The following is a 21,074-nucleotide window of genomic DNA, read 5'->3' as shown; positions in this document are numbered from 1 at the left end:
ACGTATCTTTGTCCGAAAGTCTAAATATTTTTACCGGCCATTTGCTAAATTAGCATACAGCCTTGATGGCAGTGTTTAACAAGAACATAGTATCAAAGAAAAATCACTGCAGTTATTTCCTTATTCATGTCAAGCAAGCATTTGTTAAAAGCCAATACACTTTTCTTTCAAATGGCAAAATAGTTAAAACAGGATTTCATTTTTATTTTGTATCACGTACGACTGTCTGCCTATAAATGGGTTTCATATTTTCAAATACTGTATCTTGGCGACTAAAACTACACGACCTCTTTCTCTTATACATGATTCATTATTTCAATATGGCTTTTTATCTCTCCGACAATCTTAAAAGCAGGAGCGCCACCAACTACGCTTGAATTAAATAACACTCACCGTGAAAATTACCGCTTCCACTTTAATTTTCTTTTACTTTTCAAACTTTTTCAGCCCAACGTAATCCTAACCCAAACTAAAATTTCAGCCTTAATAGTGATCAGATCTTTTTTCTAACAAAAAGTACCAATGAAAAATATCTAGGCGACATATCTTACCGGAGCTCAGTGACGGCATTTTAAGTTATCTGGGGCGCGTACGAAATTACTTTTAAATTGAAGGAAGCCTGAAAATAGTGCTTTAGTAATATGGAAAAAAATCAAAGAGATAATAACAAGCCATAAAGGTACCAGAATGGAGAAGATTATCATAGAATGAAAACGACGAACTTGAAAAATTTAGGCTAAACTTTTCAAGATGGGTGCGCGCAAACCGTGATGTAACTCTTTTAATGGTCTTTGGAAGATTGCACTAATTAAAATTTTTCAACTATGTATAGCCATTACACGTGTCCATGACGTATAAAATTTGATACCCTTTAGGTTAAGAAGTTATCTACTGTTATTTAAGATTTTTCCCAAACTGATATGTATAGACACAGTAAAATTGATGAGGTACGTGAACTAATTTCATAAATCTTAACAGTAATTGCCTTCTAATGCATTTTCCACCCTTTCCACCCTTTCGATCTTCGATCCTTAATTCAGGGCACCTTTGAGCTTCACATCTCCGCTACATAAACAGAGACTTTTTATGAGCCTAACAGACCGCGTTTTTTAATCATATAACTTGATTTCAAAATAAGAAAAAAACATTACCCAACTGAAATCTTTCTCAATCTTTTCTAGTTTTGACGTTCCTTGGTCTGTTTTACCTAAATAGAGTAATAATAAGTCTACCAAGTTATAGTTTACACTACAGATATAGTAACCAACCAAATAAGAAAAGACTGGGAAAGATTGGGAAGAATTACGAACGTCTAACGTTTAGAAAAACTGTCTGGCTAAATCTTTCAGGACACGCTATCTATCTCATAACATTAACGGCAGGGCCGGGTTGTTCAAAGCCCGATTAACCCAGGATTAGCGAGAACTTTGATTTTTATACATTTTCGGTGAGGTTTTCTTTTTCTTTTCTTTTTTTTTTTGTTTGTTTTTGTTTTTCCTTTAGTCTTGAGTTTGAGTAATCTGAAACTACACAAAACATATGCAGCGAAAAATATTTTTACACAACAAAAATTAATACTTCGGTTAACTTTTAATCCTGGGTTAGCGTTAACCGGCTTTCGAACAACCCGGCCCAGTAAAACAGAGAACACAATTCTCTAAAGCTATTTAGACAATTTGAACTTGATTCTGCAGGACTGACCAATAAATTACTGGTAATTTTATATTCTCACTACCATAATATTGTTATAATTTGCTAATTTTTATCTTTATCTATCTGTTGTGTGGCTGCTGTTGTCGTCTGTTTGATTATCAGCTGAAGACTCGGTTGATTGTTTTGTTGCTTCTTGAGTGTTCTCTTCTGCTGACTGTTTCTCTGTAGCTTGTAATGTTGAACTAAAGAAATCGCTGGTCTTGAATACAGCTGGGGCTTGCCAGCCAGACAAATTTTTATCTTTCTTTGGGGGATTCTGAGTCATCTGTGACAAGGAGAATTAATCAGAGATGTTTTTGCATTCACTACAGAATATTATTGTAGGACACAGTATAATTTACTGTATACCAACAGATTCCTGCATTACAGGGAGCGGGGAAGTCAATCCCTACTCATACCCCATACCCTAAATGGTTTTCCACATCCTATTTGAGACCTGCCCATCAACATCTGTATGTTATTTTTAACCCCACTAATATTAAAATCTGTTCTCTTCTTTAGACCAAATTCAGCCTTTTAATGGGCTATTTTAGGTTCGACCAATGTCCACAAAATCAAAAGATGAGCTAGCACTAGTTACTGCAGTTCCTTGCTCTACACATGGTTACAAACCATTACCTAATTTCAACACATATGCTCAACACAACAGCTTTCTATTTTAGAACTTTTCAGTCATTATTGAGGGAAACGGACTAATTTTCTTACTGTAAGTAACTTTTGTTTGTGATGCTCTTCAAAGCTACCTGTCTAAGTCCTGGTATAGAGCTCAGAACTTTATGAATGGTATGGCTCCCAAGCTCTCTCTCTGCGGTTGCCACACTTTCTTCCACCTCATCAACATTCTTCTTAACAGCACTCATAAAAGCCTTTATAAAACAAGATAGCCTGTTAGCACAAAAAAATAAAATAAAATACAGTATCACCAGTGCTTACTAATAGAGGGATAATGACCTTGTCTCCAGTATAATTTTATGAAGATCTATCTAACAATTCAACTGCAAGCCCAAGTTTTCTATGAGTAAATGGTCAATGCAGCATCACCAAGTTGACTATTGTTCATGAAACATGAAGGCTAGGAGTCTCTGTCCAATAAATTATTGTTTCAGTAGAGACTCTGAGGGATTCCTGCCCAAAACCTACAAGTTTGTGTATATTTAAACCTTCATTCAAGGACAGTGCATGCAATCATCGTTTGTCAATGAAGAGAAAACGATGAGAGAGCCAATCAAATTTGTGGATTTCCGATAGAAGACAGCTGAGTGACTTCTAACAGACAATTAGATTATAAGCTCGAGATTTCTATGAGCTGATAGTTGATTCGGCCTTTGGCCTCATCAACGATCACCTCATAGAAATTGAGAGCAAATAATCTAATTTTTTTAGTAGAATTCTTACTAAAGTTTACTTCAAATAATGGTTTCCAATTATTTCTTGACGTACTATTAAACTTTGCGCCTGAAAAAGATCGCTCAGATTGAATTGTCATTTAAAATTGAAGTTGTGTGTGCATGTGCATCAGTTTTTTCACTAATTTCAACTTTTTTAAATGTCAAGAAAGCGTTAATGTCCTTCGTTTAGACTTCTCAGGAATTTAATTATCCATTTGCATCAAAATTTTCCTCCAAAACTTTGGAAAAACGAAAAAAATGTCACCATTTCCTAGATGACCTCCAGCCACTGCACACTAATGGCTGATAGTGTTCAATGGCTCAGCCAATCAGATTACAACATTTGCATTAGTATACTAGTAGAATTCTACTAATATCAGTTGAGTTTAGTTTTGAGCAAGCTTTACTGACTACAAATGTTTAAGCTTCCTGGGCATGCAGGTCAAATCTTGTGCCTTTTTTTGTCTGGCATAAATAACTTGATAACTTCAAGATTATACCAAATGTATTTAGCATTCTAATTACTCCATTTCCATTCTGCAAATGGATTACAGAACTAATGAATGAGATGGGTATGTCAAAAACAAAAGAATGTTTGTACTGGGATACTGGGATACTGGGATACTGAGATGCAAAATTAAAACCGATGTTACAAATACCTCTAGTTGGTCAATCTTCCTGAATAATGTTGGTAATTCTTGAGATCTTGCATGTAGCTGGGGTATAATTTCCATAAGGGATTGTGAAGAGTCATTGCGAATCTGTGTACAAAGAACAACTGTTGTAAATCAAGTTTTGTTACCGTACAACTCACAAATTTAAAGGCATAACCAGTGGAATAATTGTACTGGAATTCTATTGTGACAAATGAAAAAATTACAAGATGTGAGATGAATAAACTGCAAACTGTACACCTCTATGTGATCTACAATCCAGGGTGCATCCTGAAGATCTTCAGTGTGGCCTTTATAATTTTGCAGCATACCAGTGTGCGATTGGAGTTTTTGGCCTAAGGCAGCATGTACACTCAATGTTTTTTATTTTAATTTATAGAAATTTTTGCAGGAAAACGTGGGAAATGGCATTTTCTGAGCCCCTAAAAGTAAAAATTTCCTGGGGGAGTATACCCCCACCCCCCCACCCCCTCCCAGCAACTAGTGCCTTCACTGCTAGGTAATGTTTCTAGTCCATATTCTATGAAAATGCAAGCTTTGCCCCTGATTTGGGGTGGCGTTTATATAGAGCATTCTTCGGCGTGGGGCTTGCCAGGTGTATGGCATGGAATTTAAAAAGCCTTGTTGTATCTTCAGCATGGCAGTCCATCAGAACATGCACCCGGGTCTACAATCATAAAGCAAAAGCACAAGAAGAATGAAAAGTTTTGTTTTCTTGTGTTTATGCTTGCATTGCAATGATTTGTACATAGTGCAGACAAAATGAGAAGACTGTGTGCAGGGTTTGAACTTGTGCGTCAGCTGTCCCCACTATCCCTTCAGTTAAGTGGAGATTTTTCCGAAATGAGTAATTTCATATTGCACAAAGGTTAGCTCATATTAATCACCATAAGAAATTTGTGAATTTGATTTTGTAGGAAACCACTTTTATAAATATGTTTCTTTAACCTTAATACATAATGTGTACATAATGTCTTTCCTCAGGTGGGAAAGAGTCCAAAAATTGCACGATCTTTTTCAAGCTCGTGCGTAAGTGTCGTAAGTTAGGGTGTCAGCAGGACAATTCTCACTCAGTGATCACGGAAAAGTCACGCAGCCCCCGATAAGGACGTTACCAGACAATGGTAGCGTCTGGGTATATGTCTTGACCTGAGAATGTGAACCATGTGGGACGAAAATATCTGTTGTCGTTTCAAAACGGAAATACGAACAAAGTTATGAACAGAAACAAATATTTCAAAAGTGATATGTAGTACCATAGAAATCATCTTTCGATGTAATGGTCTAGTAAGGAAAGAATAAACTCCCGAAAAACGAAATATCCTGTAATACGGTGAAGGGTCATGCGTCCTGCCAACTGAATAAATTACACAGGCAAACGTTCATAACACGTTCTTATTGTTAATTTTTACCGTATCTGCAAGATGGGAAAATTCATCCAAACGAACAAGCATATCCTCAATGATATCCTCGATAGATTTGGACTGAAAAACACGAAAAAATAAATGAGCTTAGAACATAAATCTACCTCCTCACACAAGCAGACTGAAAATATCAAAATACTAAAAATATTTCTGCCGAAATATTTCTCCAATCAAGTCGTCGATGGTTGTCATACCTCCTTCCTTACATCCACTTGACAATACTGAGCAAATTCCGCAGCGCACTTCGCCAAATCAAGCTCTTCTTCGTCCTCTGATTTACCGTTTTCCACAAGAGCTTGCTCTCCACCGTCCGCCATCTTGGATCGAAGGAGCAATTTTGAGCCGACTACACTTTGATCAGCGGTTAATCGCGTGGTAAAGAAAACGTTTCGAAACGTTGACCGTGTTCCCTTCACTTTTAATTTTGCATCTGCTTGAATCTCGAACATCTATACCGCCAAAATGGTATGTACAGGTGCAAAGGTATCTCACATTATTCTACTTTTGCAGAGTTTCATTATTTGCTCGTTTACTTTTTCAGACGGTGGGAAAGAGTTCGAAGATGCTCCAGCACATCAACTACCGAATGCGGTGCACATTGCAAGATGGCCGCAGCTTCATAGGGACTTTTTTAGCTTTCGACAAGCACATGAACATCATTTTAGGAGACTGTGATGAATTTAGGAAAATCAAGCCAAAGAGCAGTAAAGCACCGGAGCGCGAGGAAAAGAGAGTGCTTGGTTTAGTTTTGTTGCGAGGGGAACATCTTGTGTCTCTGACAGTTGAAGGACCTCCATCTTCTGATGTAAGTTACGTATTATAATCACATGTTATTAATTTTAGATAAATAGTGTTTTTGCTGAGGACGAGATGGAAAGTCTTTGAAAGACTAAAGATCGTTCATCTTGTCAAAAAGTATATATTTTGGGGTTTTATTTTGTGATCAGAGATATACTGTTATGCTATGTTCGCTGGAACATCTGCATTGAATTGAAGGTTTAAAACGTCTGTTATTAAGTCTTGTTTCTTGTAAACCCGTTTATTATATTTGAAGTCAGGAGCCCATCACCAGGAGCCTCCATCTCCCATATATCCTCGAGTCAACCTTTGCGCGTATCTTCTTATTTTTAGAAGAGTCTTCACCCCAGGCAAGCTCAAATTCCGGCGAAAGCATATTTTTTTCACTGACGTCCGTATATAACTTCGAGAAAAAACATGGCGGCCGAAGTGGCAAGTCTCATCTTGTTTCCTACTCCCATATTCCTGTTTAATTCAGTCCAGAAGCCTGTATTTACAGCTGAGAGACCCTGGTTCCTAACTTATTGCTTGGTAATAAATAACTTGATTGACCATGAACAGTTGAATCCAGAAGTATCCCCCACAGTGAAGCTTTGTGGTGAAGCTGTTTTACCAGCTTTGTCGTTGTTTTTTGCTCCTTTCGCAGTGATTGTCCGTTTGTTTTCGAGGCGCTTTAGTCATGTAAGCTGTCCAAAAGAAATTACCGTATGGAGTTTTCTGCCAAACATTGCAAGAAGTCTTTAGATTTCGCTCTAGCAGATGACGATGCAAGTTCGGGTGAAAGCGGTAACTCGGACCGTGGCAGTGCATCTAGCTCACATTTTAGTGAGAAACTCGGCGATGACGATCATGCTGTGAGGTTCAACGTAAAGGAAATCTCTTAAGAAGAAAGCTTCAGGGGAAAACAAAGTCCATGTTAACTGAGGTTGATTTACTGAAAAAGTGGCATTCTGAACTTTCTGTTACGGGTTTCAGCTGCGAAATATTAAATCTAACAACCAAACATTTACCACTTGCCAAGACCGAGCGTCCCGCTCATTTTCCTGAACATGTACTTGTTTTATATCCTTCAAAAGTGTATACATATGCTCCACAAACAGAGCCATTTCAGCCTGTTCGTTTGATCGTTTATGTTGATGGAAAGTGGAATCTTCAATGTCCCATCTACGAGCACATGGTTGTGAAGTTGGGTACCCTTGAGAAGTTTGCGCCAAGCCGCAGAATGCCTTGCATTCTCACAGATGTACGTGTTGCGCTAGCAACTTCAGACGTACAGAGTATTTTAGAAATACTGGTAACTGATGAGATCCACATGGAGGATCGAAACCACGATCTTGCCTGAACTAAGCCGAACAATGGCAAATAAAACATGCAAAGCAGTCAACAGACTTGCACGTAAACAAGCACATTTGAATCATGGTGCCAGAACGACCAAAGGAGGCATAAACCTATACATCGAGCTCAAGAAACATGAGCTCGATCAGATAGAAACATTAAAATGTTTCTAGACAAACTTATAGCTTTCTTGAAGTAAAGCTATGGCATCTCTGAAGAAAAACCTACGAGGACAAATATGATGTCCATTATAAGAATCTACTACTGTACTTGCAAACAGTTCTAATCACAGCCGGGCCCGGCGTCACAATAGCGAATGCAAGTAAGCAACATGTTCACGGTAAATTTCGTATTTTGTTCTTTGAAAGTAAATACTTAGAGACTCACTGAAAAACATAGCTTGCAATAGAAATGAGCCAAAACAATGCATAAACTCATGGCAAATTACAGAGGTGTCTAACTCTATGAAGCAACATGCAGATAACAATGGAAATCACACAGACCTATGACCTATAAAAATTTGCTATACCACAATCTAACGGCTCAATTCTACTTGAAATTCCTCCTTATAACACAACATGAAGTGCCCTTCATAAACAGGAGTGAAGTGACAAAAAAAGTCAAGTGACTGAACAGAGAACGGCAAATGTACAAATGTCACGAGCCGTAGAAGTCGTGTAGGCTAGTCAACCCCACTTTTACGCTGATACTTTCCCAAGATGTGCTTAATTCTGATGGAGAGATCTCATCATAATCTGAGCTTTCACAGCCTTCACTGGATGAATTATCCACACTTTCCGCCATTCCTGTGATAGTTTTTGTTGAAACTAATGCATGACGTAAGACAATAACTTTGTTCTGATTGGCTGTTCAAATAGTGCACGCGAATCAAAAACCCCCGCAGGTTTCTAAAAATAAAAAGACACGCGCAAAGGTTGTCTCATAGGGTTTGTATGGGCTCCTGTTGAAGTATAGCACACAAGACATAAGCAAGGTCTGTCGACTGTACTGTGATCTTTAAAAGAGTAAAATGGTTCAGAAATTGTTATTTAAGCCAAGCTGTACATAGCGCAGGCATAGTTGGCTTTATCAACAAACAATTTAATAGTCTCATTGTGTTGTTCCAGATAATGTCCATAATACCCCCTTTTCCCAGCCCGTTCTTGCCAGAATTTTTCTAGGACTGAACTGGAAGTTCCCTTGTAGCTTACCCTGCAAAACCGCGATTCCCTCCTCTTTCTGCTTGTGGAGAGATGATTATGACAGCTTACTTTCCTTTAAACATTTTGGCATTTGAGGTCTTCAGTGATCTCTGCAATGGAACATTATCAACATAACATTACACCTCTCACATAGGATGAATTGAGTGCTGACTTGATTAATTGGATTCTCGTTTTTTCAACTGAGTTTTTGTGGAATTTCAAATACATCTGTGTTATCTTCGAGACTCTCATTCAGGGCTGTAACTGGTAACACCTGTTGCAGTTGTATGCTTGATAAGCCCATTACATTGCAGGTGAACTTGTCTGTTGTTAATACAATTCATCCACATAGTAATAAGTTTTTTTTGTGAAGAGCAAGGCGTCAGGTGACTCAAACCTTACTGACAGCCATGATCTGTATAATTAATACAGGGCACGAAAAAAGTGCCTTCCGGTCATCCGGGACAAGTAGATTCTCCTTATGGGAAAGTACCTTTTCATTTTCACTTCCCCGATGGGCAAGGGATGAGGCAAGTCATCTGCCAACTAAATCATTAAAAGACCAAACTAAGGCGTGCCCAGGGTGAGCAAAATTTGAGAGATACTTGTCTTAAGGGTAAGTTGTAATCTAGCTTTCGGCCAGATGGATGTTCAGGCATCCTGAGGATGGCCATTTTCTATAGAAAATTATTTTATTTTTCATATGTTGCCTTATAAATTGCTCATTTGAGCAGGCTCTGTAGCACATTTTGGACAGCCACTCTTCAAATTCTGGCTAAAAACCTGGCTTGAATTCAAGTTTTTTTTTTTTGTGCCCTGTAATACATCTGTAACAAAACATTGATATCTTGTTTTTGCTTTTAGTCAAAGTCCAAGTTGCTTGGAGCCAATGCTGCGCCTGGAGCAGGGATGGGCCGTGCTGCTGGACGGGGAGTGCCAGCTCCTATGGCTCCAACAATTGCCGCACCGCCAGGTATATACCTTAATACTAGTGCTGATTTGTTTGTTATTAAATAATCTATAGAAGCTAAGTTGTTTTACAATACTGCATTAGAGCAAGCTACCCTGGCTTTAGTAATAGTTAGTTGTTTATACTTCATGTGAGAGGTGAAGACATTCTGGAACTGCTCAAGGTGTTGCCTACTAAAAGTCATTCTCAATTTTTTGGGGAGAACCCTGAAAAGACTGGATATGGCAGTAGTGATCCAAGGCGGTTGCCATATAATTTCCAAATTTATTGACTAACTGAACTGTGGTGTTGCTACCGATTTAATTTAAAAGGTAATTTTGTGATTATGACAGTCGTGTTGACCCTAAGCTGATAATATGTAAACAAATGAATGATTGTAGGACTTGCTGGGCCAGTGAGAGGTGTAGGTGGACCAGCAGCACAGTTAATGACCCCACAAGGAAGAGGAGGACCAGCAGGTATGTTAACATTAGAAGACCTGATGAACAGTGATACAAAATTTTACAGCAACCTGGGGTTTGTTCAGGTCAAAACAGATTCAAACCAAAACTTAAAAAAATAATTGGAACAATGGTTAAATGTAGTAAGTAGCATGAATGTAAACAGCGCAGCAGGATAGCTGCATTGTTCACATCCATGCTACTTGCAATTTCAGAGCAAATACACATTATAATCAGTGCCAAATGCAAGGTAAGTCATGATAAGTTTTCATTGTGAATCTGATTGGTTGAGTTAGTGGCAAGTGTTTTTAGAGCATTGTGTAATGTAAGAAAGCTGAACCAAAACTATTTCCAAACTGATTACCAAACTTAAAGAATACATACACTTGACATGTACGATTGTTAAAAGAGAATGTTAAATAATCCAACTTTTCATGCAATAACCTCTGTACATGTACATTTGACAGGTGGACCACCACAACAAGCACCACCAGTCTCTGTTCCTAGTTCTATGCCAGGTCCCCCTGGTGGGGCAATGGGGGCACCAATGAGAGGACCCCCTCCACCAAGACCCCCCATGGGAAGTATGCCACCAGGAGGTATGTATTCAATTAATGATTGGTTTATTGTCATGTGTGGATGATGAGATATGTGAGTTGTCTCTGGTCAAAGTTAGAGAAAATCCAAGAATTCTGAGGTTCCTTATAACTAACCAGTATTAATTATTGATACATGTAATTACTGTCTTCAGGTGATCCGCAAAGCAAATTTAAAGCATAAAATGGGTACTTTTCATTTGATCAGTTTTGCTAAATCAAGTGAAAAAAAATGTGTTTTTTCATCATGGGTGGAACTATAAGTAACAAACTTCACAACATTATTGTCAGTGATGCATGATGTTGAATGTTCAGTGGAAAAAAAGGACTGTCATTCAGTTTTGATTCACCAGTAGCCAAGATCTTCACACCCATAACAAACTTGTTACTTTGTGGGTGAATTGTATCAAAAACAGGCAAATTTACCTGTATCATCAAGGGCCCATCAAACATACTCAGCCACAGGAGGTGTTACAGGTACCAGCCCTTACTGACAGCCCCGTGAAACCACAGAGATCCAGCCAAACTAAGTTGTGTTTAAATAGTCATACAAGCCATTCTGAACTGTTTTCCAAGAGACAGTATTTCAACCAACAGTATATTATTATTCTCAGGTAGTATTGATAGTCAGTTACACTTGCTTGTACAGAATTGTTCTGTCCGTGTTGGTTAAGCTTGCTCGGTCAACATTTTTTAATGAACTTTTTCCTCTGATTACTAGGGCCTCCTCCAGGAATGCCCATGCGAGGTCCTCCCCCAGGGATGCGTCCTCCAGATATGGGCCCCCCAGGCAGAGGAATGATGCCACCAGGTATGCCTCCCCCTGGAATGATGCCACCCGGAATGAACCGTGGCCCCCCTGGAAGAATGCCACCACCAGGGCTTATGGGTAGAGGTAAGGAAGTTAGCTCGCTTTTTTTCAGTTACTCCATAACTAGTAAAGTGTGCATACAAAGATACAAGACTTAGTCCTTGAAGATATACTGTGATATAATTTATGTGGTGTACATGACATCTCTAATACTACACTCACTGATATACCATATTATTAATAAGTCTTGAATTATTCTTGGATTTATTCTGTTACTGTGTGTCTGTTCTGTTCTTACCACATTTTGATGTCATCTGTGATCTATAACAGAACAGACGCATCGCAACATTTAATCTATTTGATAATGAGTGGATTTGTTTTTCATTAGTATTTTTTGTCAGTTTCATCTGTACCAGTTTTGATACAACATACATACTAAATTTTTCCATTGACCAAAGTTTCTCTGATTTATAACATTTCATTGGTATGATTAAACAAGCAGATAGAGTTTTGTTTACATTTGCCTAAAGTCACTTGCTTTCAGAAAGTTGTTGTCCATTTACATGGAATCGTTTTCATTCTAGGACCACCACCTGGCATGCGACCACCACCCCGCTAAAGTGGATTGTTAAAGTTCCTTGTGTCAACTATATAAATCCTGCAGAATCAAACAGTCCTGTCTTGTACCACCAGTCAGTAAATTTTGTGCCATTTCTTAAAGAGAGGCAGGATTCACATGGGTCGGCAGTGTTACTGTGGAGTGAAATCTGCAGCATACATGAACCAGTTAGACAAGAACGAAAGAATGATCCTGAAATGATACTTTTGCTTTCACTGCATTCTGTTATGTTTTGTAAATATCATTGTATTAGTATTCTTGACTATTTGAGTTCTTTTCAAAACAATAAAATCTGTTTATAAAGATTCTATTGGGTGTCTACCAAATGATTACTTTTCTACCGTGGGTGGTACATAGGTTAGTGCCTTTATTTCCAAGGATATTTTGTTATTTATGCAAATCAAATACAGCCCCCAGGTTTCTGGGAAGAAAAGTGAAATAGTAAATTATTACACAAAGATGAGTTCAGTTATTGTGCAAGGAAATAACTTTGGAACAAAATTTACTTTATAGTACGTCAAATGGGTGGAGTGAAAAATTCATCACAACTCTCGTTTGGGAAGTAGATCTTGGAAAGCAGGTCATGAAGTTTCATCAGTTTGAATTTGATCCATCAAACAAGCAACTGCTCTCTCAAAAATCTCTCCATCCCAGTCACGCGATCTCATTTCAAATGACGTGATGAAGCCATGGTCTCGGCAGAACTGTGATACATCTTCCCCGCTTTCAAATGTCTTTCCTTCTCCCATCCATTCTAAATTGGTGGAATTGAAAGTCACAAGAACGCATGGGATTTGTGAATTTGTAAACTCTGTTATCGCTTTCCTCCATCTTGTTGCTTCAGTTAACGAAGATGACTGCTCTGGTGTCCAGAAGATGAGAGCACCGTGACTTGATGTGAAATTAAATCCCTCGTAACGATCAGGGTTGATTGCATTAACGACCGATAATGGCCTCTCCTCACTTTCTAACGATGAGGTAATCTTTTTCAAATGGATATCCATACATATAGTCGGTAGGCGAGACCCCTTTGGCGGAGAGCGGCGAAAGTGATCTTTGACAAATACAGTTTTCTTTCCCGTGATTGTCCCTACGCACAGAATCACTGCGAGCTTCCTTTCTTCGTCAGCCATCGCTGCTTGCTCCTCGGGAACAACGTTTGTTTTAAACGTTTGCATCTCAACATCTTTGCCCAGAGTCATTAATAAGTTTTCGTTCACCTCCTCTGGAATTTCATACTTAGATCCTACAGACATCATATATTGTAGGTTGGGGAAGTGTTTCAAATCCAAATGCGCAAGCAAATCACATTTTCATTTCCGGGTAATAACGTTCATTCCACCGTCGTTGAAACCAAAGTGCTTCTTGAACACTGTCTAGAGAAGAATCTGTGCAACTGGTGTCGAACTCCTTGCGTGTTATAGATAATAAGAGTGATCTCAAAGATCAAAATGTCATTATTATCAAATCTGTGAACATTACGAAATCACCAGTCAGGATGTAAAACGTGACAGCGCAAATTACTAGTCCAAACTACAATTGAGATGTGACGCTCGATCTTGCTTCTCATAGGACTAAATTTTTAAGATTAAAAAAAAAATCTCCATCTGCTTTGTTATTATCACGCCAAAACCATTAAAGAAGATAATTAAATGTAGATTGCTTTTCAAGGGTTGCATGATGTTAGTATGAGGTAGGAAAAGTTTGGGACAAGGAGAGTTACTAGACAGGTCGAAGGATACAAGCTTCACCATGTCACGCGTCGTCACGCATTACTTTTTAGCGGTTTCCAAAGCGCTAAAGGGAACTATGCCTATTGAAGATGATCAGATGTGGGGACGTTTTTAGTACCCACGTTAGATAGAACATGTCTGTTCTTCTTTAAATTCGCGTCATTATCGTGTGCACGGTGCACCCCGCAAGCAGAGACTTCCTCAATATCTTTCCGCTCTCGAAAATAAGATATAAAAGAGGGTCTGAACACAAAGACATAAAGATAGGTTATTATACACAAACCACAACTTCTATGATACATTTTGGTCCCCTCTCGGAATTTTCACCCTTCAATTTTTTCACTGAAATGTTCCCTCGAAGTCTCTTACGTGTACTTTGAACTTTCAGTTGTGAACACATTGACGTCATAAGCCACACCCATCGAATTTCATTTAGTTTGCTCCAAAATTCCAATTTCATTTTGTCTAAGTTATAAAAAGGTCAAAATACACTGCAACCTATTTATTAAACATATGTTAAAATTGCATCAATCCACTTCAAGTATTGAGTTTTCCTGAAGGTAGGTTGATTTTTCAAACCAAAGCACAATTTTCTGTGGGTTTCATTTAAAAAAAAAAAATTCGTTTGGGTTTTTCTGTGTTTGCACTTCCCGTAGGAGTCAGTCTTTCGTTTACTAAACATACAAATTTATATTGTAATAAGCAAGCATACCAAATGCCTGAAGACAATACCATGTCTGAAAATCTATGCTAATTTTAGCATAACTTCATGCACGTTTTGCGTGGCTTTTCCGAGTCGTAAGTTTGAATATATTAAAATTAGTTCGTCGTCGCAAACTGAACAAGTTGGATCCAAGAATTTCACAGCGAGCGACTCAAATAAGAAACTAGTGAAACATTGCTCTTTCGAGCGAAACAGAGACAACCTGAAACAGTGCTTCTCTTCACAGGCGTCAGCCGAATGCAGGCTCATTCTACGAGGACAGAAGTTGTAAAAACAAGAAGACCGCGTCTTCGAAAAGTCGGACAGCAATGTGGCAAGAGTTTACAACGAAAAGGTAAAGATTTTCCATCATTTCTCGTACTTAAGTCGATATAATTTGCAGTTTGTACAAATATCCGAGTCCAACGAAAGGACGAAATTGCTTTAAAGGAAAATTCTGGTTTTAAACTGACGTTAGATGTTACTAAGACGCGCGTTCCCTGTCAGGCCTTCATCTTAGGGACTGTGCAATGATTACCTGGAGGTGGAGGGGTTTGGAAAATTAGAGCGGGGGCATAGGAGAAAATGACAACAAGAGAGAGGCGGGGTTGGATGTAAAATTAAATATGTGTGGGAATGCCTTGTGTGAAAAGCTTCAGAAATTAAAAGAAGACCATGTTCGTCGGGGGCAGTACTTCCTTGAGTACCTTAAGTTTTCCTGCACTCCAACATGCGAGGTGTTCCTGTCCAACTTTCTCCAGTTCCAACCCTAGATGCTACTTCGCGCGGAAAGTATTTACCATTCACTACGGCAACGTCCACTGGAGACCAGATCGACAAGTTTCTCCCAAGTGTCCAGATAAAGAGATTGTTCAACGAGGGAAAATTGTCCTCTTCTGAAGAAAGGTCTTTGCAAGAGGTATGTTCCCAGTACAACGTGGACGAGACTGCATGTATTTAAGTTATGTACACCATCTTGAGTTCCTCGATGCAAAAGCCAAAAAAAGAGTACGAGAAAGGAACACTCTTCCGCTTATTTCTTGGACAATTGAAAAAGATGTAAAAGCGCCTACCAACAAGCAGCTGAAAATGTATCTAAAGCAAAAAGGTCTTAAGATAAGTGGAAGCAAGGCTGAGTTGATTGATCGAGTTCTCACCCACGCACGCGGGAACCTTAGTGCCAGAGATGCTGTAGAAGATGAGGATTCTCCCAATTCATGCGAAGACGACACAAGCTCAAAGTCCAGTGATTCTGATGACTCTTCAAATGACTCTTCGACATACGTCGAAGAGTGATTTGAAGCGATGTACGTACATGTTTGTACCGGGGGAAGAACTCCAACAAATAAACTCGGTATGAGGGAATCAATGGGAGGAGACCTTTTTTCAAGGGAGGGGGGAGTTAGCCTTAATATTATCATTATGTGAGGGAGGGAGTTGAAATTAATTTTTGCTTAATGAGAGGGGGGTATGACTTAGTCTTGGGGCATTTTTCACCCATTTCCCAGCTCCCCCTCTAAGTAATTATTGCACAGTCCCTTACATTCTTCGTTAGCACGTCCCTTGCATTTGCGTTCTTGTTTATTCCACCAACATGAACGCACATCTTCAACATTTTAACATTTAAAGATCGGTTAAAACCACTGACTGGACGCAGCAAAAAATATTTATACGCTGGCTGGCGGTAGTCAATGTAAAAGGAGGAAAAAATAACTGCTGAGCGAGACAAACAATTGACAATTATTGGAAGAGGTTGTTAGGTTGAGCGAAATATCGTAATTTGTCACGATTGTGATCTGCGAGACACTGACAAATCACAATATTTTGCGATAACCGGGTTCAACTGATGTCTGCTGATTAACGCTAAAGGTTGGTTTTCTTTAGCGTTGTAAGCACAAGCGCAAGCATAATAATCCTTATTTCACCGTGAAAACGGCCTTGACGCAGGCATAAGCACATGCACAAGTACAAGGATCAAGTTTTTTCCTTTTTCTTGTGCTTGCGCTTTTGCTTGCGTTTGCGCTGCAACAAGCGAAAACGAAATACCGCTCAGGCATAACACAAGCACAGGGACATTTACCACACGTGGTTATGTTTGGCCAATGAAAATACTGGATCCAAATTACCTCGCGCCTAAACAGTTGTCTAAAATACCGGAAGGTTCGGATGATTTTGCTTGTGCTTGTGTTTGCATCGAATTTCGTTATTACTTGGGTCATCCCTATTGCTTGCGTTTGTGCTTGCGCTTGTACTTGCGCTTGCGCTTGCGTCGCTAGTGAAAACCAGGCTTAACCATTAATTTTGATCGAAGTTTTCATAATATTTTTTTGTAAATACTTTTCGTTGCTTATGTTTTTTTTTTTGTAGTTTGATATTAGCTGACGTCAAAACTAGAGGACAGAATATATAAAACAGAAGCAAACCATTGAAACTGAGTTATGATATTGAAACCAAAATCCACAGTAATCGTGGATTAACTTAATCTTGCTCGAAGTTGAACAACCATGCAGGAATTGTCATGTCACCATAACTTGGTAGCCGGATCAATTATTTAAGCAGAATAAACCATAACTGAACCTGTTTAGTATTCTTACTCACAGAGGAGAAAGGTTACTCTGCAATACAGAGATTCTCTTCTCTTTCTACTCGATGAGAAAGAGAAGGAAATTTCTGTCTTGAAGGGCAAGAAAGGTGAAATTGAAAAACAAATTGCCGTGTTTGGATTAGGCCAGCTCGGAAGACTTGATAGCCCTTTGTCATAACACTACGTACAATGTTGCAGAGGTATGAAACTACTACACTCGTGCAACTTCATAACCGCACAAAAATTTTGGTTCAACCCAGAAACTGCGTGCAATTTTGCAGAGCACTAAGCATTACTTTCCGGAACTTCTGCAACGATACTTTAACTCAGTTACATGTAACTTTTGCAATTTTTTGGCTTGAACCTTCTAAATTTCCTCCAACATCAGTTCTTACCAAATTCAAGACGTTTCTTTGGAGTTTGTCCTGAGAATTTGGTTTTAAATCACGGCTTTCGTGTAATAGCCAATCATGTGACGGAATTTTATTCAAGTGGACAGTCCACAAAGACATCCTCACAACGCGCGAGTGCGGAGAGGGAATAATGTCGACCATATATATGGGTTATTGACCAAGCGTGCGGTCGGCTGATTATTGGCCAAGTTCTTTTTTGACGTGTTTATGGACCTAGACGGAGTCGAGGTCCATAAACACGCAAGAAAAAAAGAACTTGGTGCCTATCCAGCCGTTTTGACAGGACAAACTTGGTCAATATAGGATTTATTGTATGGAGAAAGAACACTGTTTTGTTGCGGGACACAGCCGGTAATCCCGAGCTCGGGTAGCCAATCACAGCGCAGGATTCAGTTCATCTTGCTCGCTCACGGAACTACCCATATAATAAGGGGGATTAACTTTCCTTCCCTTAATTTTCATCTTTGATTTCATGCGTTGCGGCCTGCGATTACTAATCGATTACCATCAGGTATTTGCTTGCTTGCTGTAGAATATACTAATACTCGCGTCTGTCAAAGTACAGATTCCTCTCCGCACACGCGCATTGCGAGGATGTCTTTGTGGACTGTCAAATGTTTTAGCTCATCGAAAGAAGGCACAGAAACACCAGAATATTACTCAAATGATGAATTAACAGGTTATTTTCCTACTCCCTAAGATACTACCTTATTGTAATACAAACTTCTTCAAAACGTTCGAAATTTTTTAAAGCCTCTCTACAGCCCAAGCTGACGCAAGAGATTGTTTTTTTAGGTAGAAAAAGGCTAATTACAGGGTTGTAACTACGTCCCTCCTCAAAAGAATGCAATTTTTAGATCGTGATGTGTTTGATTTAATTACCCTTATTAGCTTTATTAGCAGGTAAATAACTTGGTTATTTAACAGAAATTTACGAGGAAACGACAATTAATATTAATGTTTCTCCCGTCCTCTTTCATCAGTTCAACCATCGACCAGACGACATATTCTATGGCAGCTTTGTACGTCGCTGGCACAGGTGAGGAGGCGACAGTTGCAAATCACACAGACAGTAAGGCCAGTAAGTATATAAACCTCGTTTCACGTATCGTCATTTAAAAAAAGCGATTCTATCACCCCCTGGATTTTCTGCTGTGTAAAGCACAGACTGGTCTGACAAAATTGATCACGACAGAAACTTGTTATGTAAGAACTGGCCTTTGAAGGGGGTCAAATGTACCACCAAAAATTCTAAGGTTTTTGATCTTCAAAGCATAGACTTGTCCTACATCCAAATTGCCGGCACAAGATAACAAAACATTTTTCAGAACAATTGGACTGTCTGCATGCGCTGAATGGATCTTGAGCTTTGTACAAGAGATATTGGGTGTAAGAACTGGCCAACAAGGGAGCTGGTTCCACCCTGCAAATTCTCTTCCTGAGTTTCTTGATCTGTGAAGCATAGACTGGCCCTACATCCAAATTGTTGGCACAAAATAAGAATTCTGTTTAGGAAGAATTGGACTGTCTGCATGCGCTGAATGGATCTTGAGCTTTGTACAAGAGATATTGGGTGTAAGAACTGGCCTACAAGGGAGCTGGTTCCACCCTACAAATCCTCTTCCTGAGTTTCTTGATCTGTGAAGCATAGACTGGTCCTACATCCAAATTGCCGGCACAAGATAAGAATTCTGTTTAGGAACAATTGGACTGTTTGCATGCGCTGAATGGATCTTGAGCTTTGTACAAGAGATATTGGGTGTAAGAACTGGCCTACAAGGGAGCTGGTTCCACCCTACAAATTCTCTTCCTGAGTTCCTTGATCTGTGAAGCATAGACTGGTCCTACATCCAAATTGCCGGCACAAGATAAGAATTCTGTTTAGGAACAATTGGACTGTTTGCATGCGCTGAATGGATCTTGAGCTTTGTACAAAAGATCTTGGGTGTAAGGACTGGCCCACAAGGGAGCTGGTTCCACCCCCGGAGGGGTATTCCCTTATATGGGCTATATAGGTATGTGCGGCCCTAAAGGGTATGGTTTTTCAGCCGTTTTGGTCATAAATGGGGTATAGATTTTAGCTGATTTTGGTCATAAATAGGATATGGTTTTTGCACTCTAGCTTTCATATGGGTAAGCTTTTAAGAAGAAGCCACTTTTTCATCATTATCGAAAAGAAAAGCAACAAAAGCCCTTCACAAATTATGTTTATGGTAACTTAACATTTGTTTGAACTAGGGAACCAATCATAACGCAGGTCTGAAACAGGGTTTTTATTTAAGGGTCAGGTTATAAAAAGGGTTTCGAATTTTTGATCAGGTCATAAATAGGGTAGGGATATCGCAGATTTTGGTCATAAATAGGGTAAGAGTTTTGGGAAGCGGGCCGCACACCCCCACTCAATTTTTCTGGAAGTACCCCTCTGGGGTTACACCCTAAAAATTATTTTTCTGAGTTTTCTGTTCTGTCAAGCAAAGACTGGTCCTACATCCAAATTGCCGGTACAAAATAAAAACTTAATTAGGAACAACTGGACTGTCTGCATGCGCTGAATGGATCTTGAACTTTGTTCAAGAGTCATCCGCGAGACAAGAACGGGACTGTCTGCATACACTTTATGGAGAGTACTTAACTATCAATGTTTGTCATCCTATATTATTCAGTTTCAAGTAACCACGAAAAATTTTCCGCAGTTTTCTATCTTTGATACCAGGGAGTCAAGGATGAAATGACCCAACGGTGAGGTACAGAAGTTAATCGGTGAGTAGGAAACATTAACTGGAACATATTTTGAATTAAGATATAAGGCATTCTTTCGTTTGTCTGTTCACAGGTGCTCTGCTTTCTTTTAATCGACGATGGCGGTAGCAAGGTATAAACTGCGGGATGTAGAGCGATGCCAGCTGAGCAAGGGTTGGTTTGTGTACATTTTTTCGCCCGATCCATAGACCCTCTAGCCACTCTCCCTTCGCTCGCTTACTCATTACTTAGAATCAGTGATAGAAAAGCAGAAGTTAAGTTAACAGTGAACTTCGTCTTTACTATCGTTTTGTTTTGTGATACCCACGACTTTATGTTTTATAAGCTTTTGAACGCTAGTTACGTTATGGAGTAATGCAGAAACATGCAGAGGGACTGGGAAAGAGAATAATGCACACCTGTGCAGAAAAGCCACTGTCCTTTCCTTAACACACAGGGCCAGAAGGGAAGAATGATCATCGCTGTGAATTCACTGCGATGATCATTCTTCACTTTCATCTACAACCGCAGTTCAAACATGAATTATTTCATATATACGTCACATCATTTCACTCCTCACGGGAAGGTACGAACTCAGTTAATTGACCTGGCTTCCAATGTGTGGCTTCATAGCTCAGTTGGTAGAGCATCGCACCGGTATCGCGGAGGTCACGGGTTCGAATCCCGTTGGAGCCCTGATTTTTTCAGGCTTCTTCTTTCCAATTGCTTAAATTGGAAAATTCACTGCGATGATCGTTCTTCACTTTCATCTACAACCGCAGATCAAATATGAATTATTTCATATACACTTCGCACACGGCCGGGTTGTTCGAAAGTTAACGCGAACCCAGGATTAAAAGTTATCCTAAGTATAAATTTTTCTCTCTAAAAATGTTTCCCACTGCTTGTGTTTGGTGTAGTTTGAGATCACT

General features: G+C 39.2%; 3 protein-coding genes across 3 annotated transcripts; 1 reads left to right on the top strand and 2 right to left on the bottom strand.

Moving 5' to 3' along the window:
- Positions 1-397: 397 nt before the first annotated feature.
- Positions 398-5,648, bottom strand: LOC145465432 (biogenesis of lysosome-related organelles complex 1 subunit 4-like). Its single transcript, XM_081449212.1, has 5 exons — positions 5,394-5,648; positions 5,188-5,259; positions 3,761-3,862; positions 2,457-2,579; positions 398-1,978 (listed from the first exon to the last, which is right to left on the bottom strand). The coding sequence occupies exons 1-5, from the start codon at positions 5,646-5,648 to the stop codon at positions 1,769-1,771; spliced, it is 762 nt and encodes a 253-aa protein (XP_081305338.1). The 3' UTR covers positions 398-1,768.
- LOC145465431 (small nuclear ribonucleoprotein-associated protein B-like) lies at positions 5,582-12,280 on the top strand. The gene is made up of 7 exons (XM_081449211.1): positions 5,582-5,664; positions 5,741-6,004; positions 9,399-9,507; positions 9,885-9,962; positions 10,412-10,543; positions 11,262-11,435; positions 11,936-12,280. The coding sequence occupies exons 1-7, from the start codon at positions 5,662-5,664 to the stop codon at positions 11,968-11,970; spliced, it is 795 nt and encodes a 264-aa protein (XP_081305337.1). The 5' UTR covers positions 5,582-5,661; the 3' UTR covers positions 11,971-12,280.
- A 56-nt stretch (positions 12,281-12,336) lies between these two features.
- Positions 12,337-13,484, bottom strand: LOC145465434 (uncharacterized). Its single transcript, XM_081449214.1, has one exon. It carries the CDS (start codon positions 13,227-13,229, stop codon positions 12,552-12,554), a length of 678 nt encoding a protein of 225 aa, XP_081305340.1. The 5' UTR covers positions 13,230-13,484; the 3' UTR covers positions 12,337-12,551.
- Between the last annotated feature and the right edge of the window lie 7,590 nt (positions 13,485-21,074).

This window comes from Orbicella franksi, chromosome 13 (assembly GCF_964199315.1).
Source record: "Orbicella franksi chromosome 13, jaOrbFran1.1, whole genome shotgun sequence".
Classification (NCBI taxonomy): domain Eukaryota; kingdom Metazoa; phylum Cnidaria; class Anthozoa; order Scleractinia; family Merulinidae; genus Orbicella; species Orbicella franksi.
Note: the sequence above shows the minus strand (reverse complement) of the source record. Positions and strands in the feature narration are given on the sequence as shown.